We start from the raw sequence: 15,815 nt of genomic DNA on the forward strand, positions 1-15,815 counted from the left end.
AGATGTTTATCCTGTATTTGATTGTGTTTATCTGCAGTTAGTTACACGRATTTAGTTATGAGATGAAATCGGATAGGGATGAACGGGTTTAAGAGTTTTAAGAGTTTAAGAGTTTTTAAGAGTTTTAGCCAAATGCATTATAATATAGTATAGATAAGAGCTTAAAAGCTCTAAATGTCCTCTGAAATTTAAAGTGGTAAATGTATTTCTTAATACTTCTTAATTCTAATCCGTCCTCTATCACATGATTCATATTTTGGAGGTTGGAAGAGATTTGTTAGCAAAAGCTATACATTTTTTATACTTTTGTAAAAAAAAACTATTTATCTTTTATATTTTTTCACTAGTTTGACCGATTCAAACTTCAGACTTCAGACGTAAAAACAAACAATTTTACTGATCCAGATTTCAGACTTCAGGACCACCTCTTATGAATCAAAAGTGAAATCAGACTTCAGACTTTATAGCACCTCTTAGAAAACAAAATCCACCTAAGTCTCTTCATTCTTACCAGGTCACCATATCCGTCAGCAACATTTACTAGTAAAAGATGTTGGTAAACAACATTATATCGTAAAAGACTATAACCACTTAGTAAACTGCCCACAAGCCACATGTAAGGGATCTTGGCCACCTGATAATGGGGCTGCAACGATGCCGACACAAAATATGCGTGACGTAACTTTTTTTTAGGAATCTTTACAATGACTAAAACTATATACAAAGCAAGATGAAGATGCATCTTTGTATTTATATGTGGATTCATCACTTCATTGCATATAAAGTAGCATTTATGAATCTATATCTCCAAAAGATTTTTGTGGTTATGGTCCATCTAACAAGTTGATGAAATTGACCTCCTGCTTTGAACTTTATGTATGCCTTATGATAAGAGTTTAATGATGGGCTATAAAGCAAATAGGAATCCAGTTTATGTATGCCATTGAAAAGCGAACGGGGTTTCAACGCATATTTAAGAAAAATGGTTCGAGTCTAAGCCAATGTGGGATTCTAACACACCCCCTGCAACGGAGGCTAGACGGACAGAGATTTTTCCATTTGTGTAGAGGGGGTCAGATGAGTACATATTGCTCTAGAGTGTCAAGTCTCTTGATTGATTTACTTTCCAAATGAGTTTTTGAAGAGAATGGAGGTTTGAACATATATTCAAGAACAATGGTTCAAGTTTAATTGATGTGGACTCTAATACTCATTTATTTCCTCCCAAAGAGATTAATATGATGGGTTCCGCATATTCTGACATGGTATCAGAGTCAATGTCTACCACTAACTCGACTTTTGGGATAAGATATGTCTCTCTAGCCCCCTCTTATACTTCGGTACAATTTTTATCCCTCTAGCTTACATTGGAAATAGCATGTTGGAGTCCCACGTCGGCTAGAGTTGAACCATATCTTCTAAATATATGTTGAAATCTCATTTCTCTCCTGAAATGATTTTCTGAAAAGTAATCAAATAGAGTTCTTCATATTTTAACTTATAAAAGTTGCCAATTCCTCAATCATCACACACCATCTATATGGAACTATTTATATCAAAATTAAATCATACATTAAAAATGATATTGATTGTGTGATGACTGATGATGATACTGTTTGGATGGTTTTCCATTAAGTCTTATATGGATAAAGTTGTCTGTGTGTATTTATTTGTCTGTATAAATTAGAAAGGTGTTTGTTTGATAAGGATTCTTCGTAGATAGAAAGGGCAGTTTAGGAAGAAAAAAAACTTAGTTTTTTACATAAAGCTCTCTCCTAAAAGCTTACCAAATAAGCTAGTCATATATAACTAACTGAATAAACTGTAAATCCTATTAAGTTCGTTAAAATGCTAACAAACAGATCATAATATGTATATAGATGAGGTTAGAACATCCGTACGCATAATGAGAAGATTCTGAGTACCAAGGAAAAGATTTTATTCCTGGGTCATAGAATCTTCATATGCTCATGTTGTCTCTGAATTTTATTTGTGTTGAAAAAGGCAACATAGAATCATATGCTTTTGTCTCTTTAATGCATATTTTGTAGCAGAGAAATACTATTCTCATAAATGTTACCTTCATGACTCCACTTTTAGCCTTCAAAATTATAAAAACTCGTCAAAGACCTTCCAGCCTAGTGGTAAAGGCTTGGGCATGGCATAGTCATGAACCCGAGTTCGAGCCCTGGAAAGGGAGTGTTGGCGATATTTAAGTGGGGCCATGTTTAGCCTCCAAATTTGTCGGGGATTAGTCGGACTTTGGCCCGGACACCCTTACAAACAAAAAAAAATTATAAAAACTCTCGAATATCATAATAGAGTTGATATACTATAACAAAAAAGCTTAGTAGAATACTTAGGAGTTAAGTTTTCCTGTTTGAATTAAGTTCGTATGTTTGGAAAGATATGTCTGTTTGAGGGACGGGAGATTGATGGGTTTGACAGAGATAAAGAGATAGGATTGGATTATTTCTAGAACATTTCTTATATCAATTTGTTTGAGATGGCTTAATGGAGACAAATGAGGGATCCTAGCTTATTCCATATAGCCATTTTGGCTTAATAGCATAATGTTTAAGTTGTAAAGAAACAGTACTGTATGGCTGAACGAATAAGGTGTCTAGAGCATTAAGCTCATTAACCTGTAAGTAAACATTCCCTTAGTGGCAGACTCAGAAGAATCAAGTCGGTGCATAGAAATAATTAGCATGATATAAAAATAATAAAATAAAACAAATATTAATTATAAAAAATACGGTTTCGTCAAAAATGACATACAGTGGGTTCCTGTTAACACCCAAGTAGATTTTTTTATCGTTTTTGTTTTGTTACCAAAAAATTAAAAGAAGCAAAGGGATTTGAACTTGCAATCTATAGTATTACATGAATGATGTTATCGTAAGTTGCAACCACTTTTTGACTTTTTGTTATCTTAGGGTAGTATACAGGAATCGACTACGCTTTTCAGCCTGATTTTACGCCTTGACTCACCCTCTGTGAACGAACGTTGCGGAGGAACCCTTAGGTTTTTGGGGCATTGGATTCTCACCAATGATTGTGTTACTCAAGCCGACATTCTCGCTTTCGCTTCGTTCACTACTGCTCGTGCAGGTGCTTCACTCTAAGGCGGAACGCTTCCCTACCGATGTACTTTTACATCCCACAGCTTCGGCAGATCACTTAGCCCCGTTCATCTTACCCCCCCTGCTTAATGTAAATTTTAAGTTTGTAGGTCTAACAAATATATGTTTTAGGCAAAGACGTTATAACAAGTAGTCGAAACAAAGTTGAACAACCTAACTAGTTCTATATTTATAATACAATAAGTTGTGAGGACAAAATTCGACAATTTAACAAGTGTTGTCCTTATAAAAAGTTGTTAAGACGTACTTGAGCAACCTAAAAGTCTTGTTAGCTTTTTTCTAGGACACTTACTCAAAACTATTATATCAGAATGTCCTAAAAACTAAGTTTAAGTGTTGTAGGGGTTGTTTGGTTGGTTTTCCACTAAGCTTGTATAAATAAAGTTGTCTGTATGGATTAATTTGTCTGTATAGATTGAGAAGGTTTTTGTTTGAGATGGTTTTTTCATAGATGGAAGGAGCATGTTTTTAATTAGAAGAAGTAGGTTTGGAGAAAAAAATTGGCTTTCTAAATAAGTTGTTTTCTATCATTTAGCCACTAACAAACAATCGTGTATGGCTAACCGAATACGTTGTAAATTCCGTTAAAAGTTTGTTGTTGTTGATTTTTTTTTCTAGTGTAGGGTTTAATAATATAATAGCAATTTTCCCTTTCACCAAGACAACCCATTGTATATTGGATCATTTGGGTTCACAATGTACCATGATCATTTGAGATCAAACAAAAGAAATTACCTGTTAAGATAGGATACAGTGTCAAAGACCTTCCAGCCTAGTGGTAAAGGCTTGGGCATGGCATAGTCATGAACCCGAGTTCGAGCTCTGGGAGGGGAGTGTTGGCGACATTTAAGTGGGGCCATGTTTAGCCTCCAAATTTGCCGGGGATTAGTCGGGCTTTGGCCCGGACACCCTTACAAAAAAAAAAGATAGGATACAGTTTGATCTTATATATAACTCTTTTCCATAGAAACCGGGCAAGTTGGGAGATTGCATCTCCTTTCCTTCATTTACGGAATTCTCTTTAAAATAATAATATTTATTTACGGCAAATAAACTCATACACTGTTAATCTTTGGTGAGATTTGAACTACTGACCTTTTAGAAGGTGGTCTTTACTGGTAATCTGAATATTGTTAGCCTTTCTTGGGGGCAATAATTATGACAGGTTTATGAAAAAGCAGATAATTTAAGTACTTCATCTCAAAATGTACGTTTTTGCAGGAGTAAACTTCTTCTATATAAATCCATTTCAATGCCTAACGTGATTTTATACCTGGTATTTGGTCAATAATCAAATATTAAAAAATGTTAATTTAACAAAATAAATTTTAACCAAAATCAATTAGGATAAATTCAATTTATTGGGTTGAAACTGGATTAGGATAATTTGAACACAATCTAACCCAATAATTTTTTATATCATGATTTTAATGTGATTGTTAAATCCATAGTTAATATATGTAAATTAAACATTAAACCAACCCATAATTAGTTATATTCAAAAATTATATTATAATTTTAACTGTAACTTACCTTCTTATTTGCATGAACTTTCAACCTCTTTTGAGTTTGTTAGCCTTTTTTTGTATCTTCTAATTTTGATGTTACTTTGTTTAAACACATACGATTAGCTAAATTATAAAATTATATACCAAAGTTTCAACCCAACAATCCAACCCAACCCGCACTGTCTAAGTTGGGTTGGGTTGGGTTGTAGTTTTACTTGGATTAGGTTGTGTTGAGATTTACTCAAACCAGGTAATATTAGATTGGGTTGTTCAAATGTTTAAAACCCAATCAATCCAAACCATATATATCCCTACTTAAAACTATTCCTAAATTTTTTTTTTATTAACTTGAATATCCAATCCGCTATGCAAGCTAACTAATCCCTGAACAACCACATGTTTTGCAGATAACCTGGAGTCACCGCATTTGAACCTCCGTGGCCACAAAAGGATTTTTATTCCTCCTTGGATTTAAACCTGAGGCCTCCCGGTACTTTTGACCTTTGGAGTCAAGCTCAAACTATTCCTAATTTTAATCAAATAACTGAACACATTTTTAAGTTGCAATAATATTTGAAAAAAGAAAGCACATCTAAATACCTCTTAAAACATGAAAAAGAATGAAATTGTATGTGCTCAGTTTTTATATATGAAGACAACTTCCCAAATAGTAGATGTTTACTTTTGGGTCATGAACTTCTAACTGACACTGCTCAACTCAAAACATGTAGAGTTTACCTTAAAAGCCGCCCGTACCTTTCGTAGAGGTACGAACCGAGGAGTCAAAGACGTCCTACACGAGTCCATTTGCTCGTATACGTCTTTAGAAAACCACAACAGTCTTTATTGACATCAACGGTTTCTACAACCTCGAGATCAAAACATATTACAGAATAAACCATCTTCATGACCGACGGCAGATCACTTTATTCTCGAAAGATTACAAACCCAGAACCCCGTTTATCGATATAAACTTTCGGATCTTAGATTCTCGGCGATCTCGGTTTCCCACCGATCCCCATTCTCAAGCAGTTTCTCCTTGTCATATAGAAGTTCCTATAATAACAATAATAATTTGGTCAGACATACAGGATTAACGAATCAACTTTTCTCGTAATCAACTTGGTTTTCTATTGCAAACGAACCATCATTGCAAAAACGTAGAGTAAACACTACATTCTTTAAGAACGGGTATTCTGGATGAATAGTATACATGTAAATGCAAATATACCCATCTTACTTGCCAACGGGGCCGGATCCAGTAATGGCCGAGGGCTGCGCGGGCCCCTGCTCTATCATCCCAACACAATGGAAAAAGAACTAGGGGTCTTAAAGATGCACCGCTTTAATTTAATGTATGCTCCCCCTAAGTTAGCAAAAAGTGGTTGCAGCATACCAGTAGCGTCATTGCATATTGGCATTACAAGTCGCAAGTTCGGATCCCTTAGGCTCTTGTTTAAATTCTTGGTAGTGGCAAAAAAAAATAAAGGAAAAACCAGTTGGGTGTTGCGAAAAAAACACTTATACGTCATTTTTAACTAAATCGTACTTTTTGTAATTATCTTTTGTTTTTTTTGTTTTGTTTTATTTTACATCATGTTAATGATTTTGTGCCCTGCTCGAAATTTTTTCTGGAAACGCCTCTGCTTGCCAACTTTCATCCAAATGACTCTGCAGCTATGTGCATAGTTTATCTTTTTGTATGTTGGCAAGCACGATGGTTCGAAAAGTTAATCACACAGGGACTAATATAGTAAGAGCGGGATATTCACACTAACCTCATGAGTCTCGGTAGCAAACTCAAAGTTGGGCCCTTCAACAATCGCATCAACGGGGCATGCTTCTTGGCAAAATCCACAGTAGATGCACTTTGTCATGTCGATATCATACCTGTGAAATGCAATCAATGTGTGTGTGAGAGAGAGGGAGGGAGGGAGGGAGAGAGGAAAGGAGAGAGAGTAGCAAGCATTATTTTCACCTTGTTGTTCTACGGCTCCCATCTTCTCGTTCCTCGGCTTCAATAGTGATAGCTTGAGCCGGGCATATCTAATACACAACGAATAATTGATAAGATAATGCCAAAATTTTGACAACAAAAAAGAACTCTAGCGCAAACTACAATTCTAAAGATTAATAAATCAGAATGAGATAATTGTGTGATCATCAGGATGTAGAACTAATAAGAGCATCTCCAACAGCTCCTCCAAAATGAAGAAAATAGAGATTTTGGCGCTTTATGCGCTCTTTTTGCTCCACCAGCTTCTCCAAAGACCAAAATGGAGAAAGTAGGAAAGAGAGTGAAAAAATTCTACAAATTTTGAGAACCCTCCAAAATTAAATGGAGTGGGAGAGAAAGAGAGAGAGAGAGAGAGAGAGAGAGAGAGAGAACGAATTTTTTATTATTCCAAGAAAAAACCTCCCTAAGAGCATCTCCAACGGATTCTCTAAAATGGAGAATCTAAAGACAAAATCTCCAAAAAAAAATTATATTCATCTCCAACTGCTTCTCCATTTTAGAGAATGCTATATGAATTATATTATTAAAATATTCAAAACCGTTCATAAAATAATATTTCTCACTCTTATACATTCAATTTCAAGGATTCCCATTGGTAGAAGCAACAAAAAGTAATTTCTCTTTCATAGGTAATTATTTTTGGAAAGTTCACCCTCTCTCTCTCCTGCTTTCTCCAAATGCGGAATCTCGAGAGATGCTCTAACTTGCCAAAAAAAATGGAAGAAGAGAGACAACATTTTTATATTATTGAAAACATTTTATTTATAAAATCAATGTCGGAATCTCTAAAACAGAAAACCCATTGGAGTTATAATTTTTTAGAGATTTTGACTTTTGCTTCTCCATTTTGAAATATTACGAAGAAACTGTTGGAGATGCTCTAATAAGCTTCGGTAAATATCATGTATCCAGATAATTCAAGTGAAGCAATAAATTTCAGGACTCTTATCAAGGTATAAAATAGGTGAATCACTTCGCACTTCATTTCAAGCCTTCAAGGTATGAAATGAGAGAAATTTCAAGTGTTCTCACTTCATTTTGCCACATTACTTGTGACCTGTTATGTAAAATAGGTGGATCATCAAATCACTTTATAGAAAATGATAACCTTTTGTATAACATGATAAACGATCATACAGGCTCATGCAAAGTGAAATGCAAACAACTGTATATAAACGAAATCCAGTCCTTTTTTTTCCAAAATCTTGTAAATGCAAAATAAGCCGTTAATCCATCAAAAATATTAGGAAAAGACTGACATGTGCAGAAAAAATGCCTGTCAAAACCCAAACAAGAACCACAAAATACCAAAATACCTCCCCGATTAAACAAAAATTTACAGAAAACCACATAAAAACTACATGCAAATGATTAAACATGATGGAAAGTTGCAATTATAAACTAAATGAATGCATGCTCAAAATGCAACTAACAAAAGGCTATGAATACGATAATGAAAGTAAACCTTACAGCTTCACAAAGTTTGCACGCAATACAACGCTCCTCTCCAGTTGGATAACGTCGGAGGGCATGTTCTCCTCGAAAACGAGGGCTCAAAGGACCCTTCTCAAATGGATAATTTATCTGCATATGAATCCATTTAAGTAATTAGTATCTGCATAACAACCAAGCAATGGCACTAAAGCAATTAATGTCAAACACTTACAGTAACTTTTGGCTCAAAGAAGTATTTGAGAGTCAGAGACAGACCTCGAACCAATTCAGTCAGAAATAGCGTGTTTATACTCCTCTCAAACACTGAACATGATTAGCAACAAATTAGGACCGTAAGTTGCATAAAAAAAAGAATATGATAAAAAACTACAAAAGTGGCAAAGAATTCCATCTGAAGTACCGGAGCTCCAGTCTTTTGAGATCTCCCTAGCCAGCTTCTCTCTTTCTTCATCATCTGTGATTAGCACGGAAGAAATCAAGTTCAGTCCAAATGTATCCACGCAAAAACATAGAACATTTGCATCTCGGAAGATGGAGTTTCAAGGTTGTATGTGGATACACATCCAGACACAAAAGACAAGACTCAGAAGAAACATTAATTCAACTATGTTATCGTGTGTCTCAAATGATCACGGAAGAGATTCTTTATAAAAGCATGTATTTTTGTTTCAAGTGTACAGAAAGTAGTTACATAAAACAGCAAGGAAGTTAGATGGATACCAATTTAGATGGTGAGAAGATCAAGATATCTGATCATTCGACAAATACATACCCTTAGGGTGCGTTTGGTACACGGACAGGACTGGACAAAACTAGACAAGACTGGTGAGAGTGAGGTAGGCTGGTGAAAGAATTACAGAAGGTTTTAAGATTTTAAATTGACATGGGTAGTTTAGTAATTTACATATCCTGTCGTGTCTCCGTGATTTTTGTTCCACCAATAACATATCACCATGGTTGTTACTACCATGCAAACTGTACCCCTACAACTGACGCAAGGAAAATCCACATGGCATAACCATAGGCCTACAGTTGGTGCAACCATGCACAGCCGTAACCGGACAGGCACATTCCAGAAGTCTGTAAAAAAGTTCTACCCTCACTAAAAACCATACCCCTACAGTTTAGGTATCATCGGAAATAACATGCCAACCTTGCACCTACGGCTGTATTTTTACAGATGCCCTCACTAAAATCATACCCTAAAATTCAGGTGTCATGAGAAACAGTTTGCTAACAGGGCCCGGTAGTTGGACACTTCATGCACACAGAAGGGTATGATTAAGGCCTGCTACAAGTTGGCAAGATTTCCAAACCAACTGTTCCAACAACTTTGAGTTGATTGATCAGCTTTAGCAAAAGGAAGGAACTTGGACTTTAAAGGTGAAAGTAAATGGATTTATTATAATCCTTTCATCGGTGTCCCTACTCCCTAAGGACATGGTTTTGGGTTGTTAGGCTCGATGACTCTTTCCCATATACCAAGAAACGCAAACTAACAGAAGAACACTATCATCATTCATGAGTACTATTTGCAATTTGTTGCTCTTGTTATGCTTTGGGATTTTGCATAACCCGATAGAGCCAAAGAGGTCATGACCAGGGAGTAGGTCCTTTGGCAAGTATATTATGAAAAAATGGTTTTCCAAATGTCAACAAACATGTGGGGGACGAACCCCAAGTGTCACAAACTCAGCACATCATTATTTTGAATGCCTTGATGATGAAGTTAGACAGATCCAGTATCTCTTTCTTGGTGGAACTTATGGCTCGTTTTTCAACACAAAAAAGGGATCAATTCCCTTTGTTTGTAGCTTGCCGAGGCTGCTCCATCCCTTTTGGAGTCCTTGAGGGCCTTTTATTGATAGCCAGGCAACATATAATCTAAAGAGAAGATGAAAAGTTGGGGGAAAAATCAAAAGTGTTTGACTGGTCAAACTGTGGAATGATCTGTTTCAATGTTCAAGACGGAAGTCATTTCAAATAGAAGAAAGCAGCGTGGATTGCACTTTTGGCCACTACGTTGAGGGTTATGAATTACGACCCTATGGATGACAGGTTATTTCAGGATGAGTCAGGGCCCAATCCTGTTTATGCGGGTTCTAGGACACAACATAGACGTCATGCCCAAACGGCCTTCAAGGATGCCCTTTTCTATAGGATCAGAGAGATGCAGCTCGAACAATGAGATGCCATGAGAGCAATGATGACAAAGATAGCTCGTTGGGCTGAGTATCATGCATATATTGAGAAGCAACAGTTGCATGCCCACTAAACATATAGGAGATGCCAAGAGGATCCTCTTACACAGATTGTGAGTAGTAATTCCTTCGAGTAGTAATGCCAAAGAGAGACTGTTGCTAAACATATATTTTACACAGACTGCACTAGTTTCAACATTAATAAAGAAGTAATGAAATGGGGGGAAGATTGAAAACAGATCATTCGACACAAGGTTAACATAGCCTCGTTGTTGTATCCATGAATATCATACCCCTATGGCCAAATTGAAGAAAGTGGCATTAGCCTAGACCTACACGGTGCAACCATACACAACCATATCCATAGGGGTAAGACATAGACATCAGCGGAAGACTAACCATAAGCCGTATGCCCATGGTACTTCAACCAAAAAGACCCCTACAGTTGAGGTATTGTAAAAGACAGTGTGCTGACTGTACCCCAATAGTAGAACACTTCATGCACATCATACAGACACAACTAAGGGCTGGGCCAGTTGCATAAGTTGGCAAGATTTTCAAACTTGACGAGGAAGATTTGTCTGCCCACATTCACCTCTTTCACTGATTATTATCGGCTAAGAAGTCATAAATAGTATGTTCGCTCTGCGTACTTTGTCCCCCAACTTACACTAATCACAAGAAATTGTTCTGAAATAACAAGGTCAATCCACCTTCTTCCCCTGAGCACCCTATTAAAGAGTGATTCCCTAGGGGGTACACTATCACTCTCTTTCCTACATACTCTAAGTAGAAAATTTGTCAAAGGAGCCACTTTTGCCTAAAAAATTTACAGAGAGAACTTCCTAGTTCCATTCTCCCAAGTGCCTAAAAACTTCTCTTATTTATTTTCCACCCAAAAAACAACCCAATGTATGATGGAGATGAAATTAGAAATGTGCGGCTAAGGCCAGAGACTACTTTCGAAAGATTGTGTGCGTTTTTGTTTTATGTTCCATGTCATAACCAATTTAACATTTTATTGAAATTTACATAAAAGAGACATTTACAAACCTTTAAGGTGCGTTTGGTACGCAAACTAGGTGGGGCGGGGCGGGGCGGGAGAAAGAAAAATAGTCCCATGTTTGGTATGACATGGGACAAAAATCACATGGGACAAAACTTAATTTTTTTAGTTCCACCAAAATAGGTGGAACAACATGGGGGTAAATGAAAGATTACAAGATTACTCTCATTCTAAATCTAAAACAAACGCCTCCAACTATTTCTAATTCTTAACCTAAATCTAAAACAAACGCCTCCAAGGCTCCAACTATTTCCAATTTTTGTCTTCGAATATTTAAACTTTTGATAATGATATGGCACGTGTTATTTACAATTGTTGTGTATTGTGTTGGAATTTTTTTAAACTATGTACGTATTTACAATTGTTGTGTTGGAATATTTTTACATTATGTACGTTTTTTACAATTGTTGTGTTACAATCATGTATACAAATTTAGAAAATAATGTAAATATTATAGATGTAATTATATAAATATATTTTGGTTGATTTGTGTCATTTACAATCATTATATGATGCAAAATAACATTAAACAGCATTTAGGGGCAATCTGGTCATTTTAACAATTTTGTCCTGTCATGTCCAGCTTACCAAACGCATGACAAACAATTATTCCAGTCCTGTTCTAGTCATACCAAACATAAGACAGACAATTAGTCCTGTCGAGTCCTGTCCTATCCCATCGAGTATGCATACCAAACGCTACCTTGATGTTAAATCTACTGCAAATGTTATCTATATGCTTATGAGTGATGTTAGGCATAAAATGACATTGCATTCATTGTTGTGATACCATACCAAGCACAAGTAACTGTGTTAAGATGGAGGATCACATACATGTATTGACAATGATTAACACTTGATCTTTCTGAAAATCAGGTGTAGAGATATATGGAAACCCTAAGTTACTCTATTTTCTAAAACTCAGCAAGCTAACCTTGGAGGATTTAAAACCATGGAGTGAACCCCATTCAATTACGTCCTTTACCTATTAATTTTTAGGTCAATTTTCAGCCAACATCGACTAAATACAATCTTCCAAACATTCAAGTGAATACTGAATACACAACTGATAACACCACTTACTCCACAGATCTAACCATTACCTACCCTTGCTAACCTTAAGTATTATGCCCGTTTTAGCACCCTCTTTGGCCAGTACTTTTGACACTGACAAATATTCAAACAAATGAACAATGTCATGAGCGTTCCGTTGAAAGGAGTTTGATAAGTTTTTCAAATAAAGGGTTTAATACCTCAATCCAAACCAGAAGCTAAGAGTTAGATTAGCTACTTCCTTCAACAAGGATCTAATGTTTAGAACAACAATTAAAAATGATTGATTTATGTTTTTTCCTTTTCTTGATCCTATGCAGAAACATTCACTGAACTGAGAAACTACACAACTAAACCATAATGCACCATGTTCTTGCAACACAAACTAGTAGTTCAGCCAAAGGTTTGATAACAAAGTTTTGTAAATTCTTTCAAGAGGAACACAACATATGGCTGATAAAATATCTAAATGTGGAATAAACATTAAAAGAATAGCCAACAGATACACTCTTTGCTCCAGGAAAAACAAGTCCTCGTTCCTTGAACCGTGTCAAAATGAGTAAAAGGATGACAACTTCTAGAGAACAAAGGGAGTGCATTTTAGCATGTGATATAATTCAATATCCATTGCATGCATGTAATAACAGACACAATCAAGAACGAATGATAACATACAAACAGCATTCTACTTTCTACATTACCAAGGATATTTCCAATGCAAGTGAAAGCCATTAGCAGGAGTATGAAGTACCTTCATTCGTTAATATCTTTACCAATTTTGATCACAAAAGCAATAAGAGTAAGCATATATCTGTTTTTCTCATTAAAATGGCATGCATGGTTATACATATCGATTTATGCGTTGTAAACATGATCATGTAAGATAGAAACTTAACAGCATAAGCGATACCTTTATCAGTGGAAAAGGAGTGTTTGGTTGCAAATGAACGTGCACCAGAAACTGTGTTAGGGCCTTGCAGCACTTGTCCAGCCAAAGCCTGGCATAAAAAGAAGATATAGATAATCATGAAAATGATTAAAAGTATCTACGTTGCTAAAAAACAGAAATAGAACCTAGCTTTACAGCCAAATGCTTTCTGTAGTGTTCAAATGCTTGAAATTTGCTCAGTATGATGTTCAAATTCTACAGTCATGTTTGCCCAGTGAATACAGATCACCAGGGGTACGTCGATGGGCATACAAAAAGGTTTCACGCCCTCGGATATGCTTTTCCGACTTTTCTATTAAAAAGAAGCTAAACTTGAATTCTAGAATCTAAATCTATTAATTCTGAAACAGAAGGTTAACATGGATCAGGTTACAACTTAGAATTCAACACCCACAATCCATATAGTGGAATAAATCAATCAGGGCAGCTCTGAAGCATCACTAGGGTTTAACTTGAAAAGTAAAATAGTTTGACTCATTCGAATCCAATTCAAGCATTTATCAATCTTTTTTCTCACAAAATATTAAAATTCGAATCGGTTTGTAGTTGAAACAGGCAATTTGACGTCAAAAGTCAATCAGTATTTGCTTTTTTATCCCTCTAGAATTGAACAAGTTAAAGGTCTCAGCACTCACTGTTAAGTATGGACACCTTTAACAGACTAGAATAAATCATGCTTCTTCCTCCGTACAAAAATGGCACATTCTTTTTCGTAAATACAGCACAAATGCTACCTTAAACTCTTAACGACAATAGAATTACACCATATTAAGGCAGAAAAAACCACGATATGGCGCATAGAAACGTTTCCAGATAACGAATCGAAATAAACAATGTAGCACGTTTCCGGAGATTGCCAGTGGCCTTAAATCAGTTTCATCTCAGCCCTACAAATAATTCGACAAAATCATTTCAAACCCCTAACAAACTGAATCCATCTACGACGATTGGATCCATCAAAACCCAAAACAAACTCCGATCGGGGATATATAATGATTTCAAAACCCTAACAAATTCAATTCGTATAAATTTTGTGCGTGAGAGAAAAAAGTTGGATCTTACGAGCTGGCGATAACGAATAGCAGAGATTGACTTGCGAGCTAAGATGGCGGCCATTTCTGGAAGTTGTTTGAGATGATTTGGATGGATGGATGGTCTCTTTGGCTCTCCCCAATGTTTATGGAGTAGGTCTTCGCTTCAGTGCAATAAGACGGGGCTTATAAATTTACACGCATAGCATTAGAACAAGTTGTATCCAGAGGGTTGTATTTTAAATAATTTATGTTTTTTTATTAATATCCTTATTAACTCATATCGGATTCAATTGGAGTTTTATAAAAAATGTTTAGATTAATTTATACTGGTACCAAAAAATAATAAGTTGATAAGTTGTTTTTTAGTATTTAGCAAATTTTATTTATATATATAAAATGATCAAAAAAGACAGTCTTCTATATTATTGACTTATGGGAGTGTTTGGGATTACTTATTAACTTATTTGATTTTTTAACATGTAAAAAAATTATTTTTCATCATTTATAATAATATCTTTGACAAAAATTGATATCAATAAGATTAATAATTAACAAACATTAATAAAAACAGGATTAAAATGATAAACTGGTAATAAGCAGTTTTTCATAAGTCAGGAATGAATAACTTATCAAAAACTGTTTATTACTAGTTTGGCACCGGCATAAGCAGTTTTATTTGTTCTCATCCAAACACTAGCATTTAGCTTATCACCGGTGCCAGACTGAAATAAGTCAAAAAACGCCTAAAATAAGCAATCTCAAACACTTGTTTCTTTTTTCTTCTCTAACCATTGTATTCAGACCGTGAGGCATGCTCGAATCTTAGAAGTCATAGTGAGTTTATGACGTTTTTTCAAGACGTAACTTATGACAGTAATTATTTATATCAGATATATATATATATATATATATATATATATGAACATTTGTTTTTTACTATTAGTCGATGATGTTAAACAATTTAAATAGGGTTGTATGTTAAAAACTAACAAGTAAGTTATTAAAACAGGTAAGAAAAATTAAATATATGGTCCAAAAACCGAGCATTAGGTCATAGCATGTCACAGGCTTAATGTGGCATCAGACACAAGTTTTAAGCAACGGCACGCTACGATAGTTGTTGTGACGAGTCTTTTAGAACATTTTCCATACCCTCTCTTTTATCGGGAAATATGAATAAGAAAGGGGTAAGAAATGAGGTGTTCTGTGAGTAACGATGTACGGATAGTCCCTACAACAAAATTTGATTGTCTCGTCTTTGACACGGTACTAAATCGAATAAGACAGGACGTTGATGACAAAAAAAATGTCCCACCAAAATAGGCATGAAACAAAATAAGTGAATTGTTAAATTACTCTGTTAAATTAAAACCTGGTCACTTTTCA

The 15,815-nt window shown here is 35.4% G+C and overlaps 1 protein-coding gene across 1 annotated transcript; it reads right to left on the bottom strand.

The window, feature by feature from the left end:
* Positions 1-5,231: 5,231 nt before the first annotated feature.
* Positions 5,232-14,610, bottom strand: LOC112500298 (NADH dehydrogenase [ubiquinone] iron-sulfur protein 8, mitochondrial). Its single transcript, XM_025103748.1, has 8 exons — positions 14,458-14,610; positions 13,357-13,444; positions 8,527-8,580; positions 8,338-8,429; positions 8,142-8,255; positions 6,633-6,700; positions 6,433-6,544; positions 5,232-5,710 (listed from the first exon to the last, which is right to left on the bottom strand). The coding sequence occupies exons 1-8, from the start codon at positions 14,509-14,511 to the stop codon at positions 5,615-5,617; spliced, it is 678 nt and encodes a 225-aa protein (XP_024959516.1). The 5' UTR covers positions 14,512-14,610; the 3' UTR covers positions 5,232-5,614.
* Between the last annotated feature and the right edge of the window lie 1,205 nt (positions 14,611-15,815).

Source organism: Cynara cardunculus, assembly GCF_001531365.2.
Source record: "Cynara cardunculus var. scolymus isolate 2C chromosome LG 17, CcrdV1, whole genome shotgun sequence".
In the NCBI taxonomy this organism is placed as follows: domain Eukaryota; kingdom Viridiplantae; phylum Streptophyta; class Magnoliopsida; order Asterales; family Asteraceae; genus Cynara; species Cynara cardunculus.

Bases quoted from the DNA above. Each gene is read 5' to 3' on its own strand.
- LOC112500298 (XM_025103748.1), bottom strand. From the start codon at position 14,511: ATGGCCGCCATCTTAGCTCGCAAGTCAATCTCTGCTATTCGTTATCGC. The intron at 8,430-8,526 runs GTACTTCAGATG...AATCATGTTCAG, and splicing joins CTCAAAAGACTGGAGCTCCG to TGTTTGAGAGGAGTATAAAC. The intron at 8,256-8,337 runs GTAAGTGTTTGA...ATTCATATGCAG, and splicing joins TCTTTGAGCCAAAAGTTACT to ATAAATTATCCATTTGAGAA.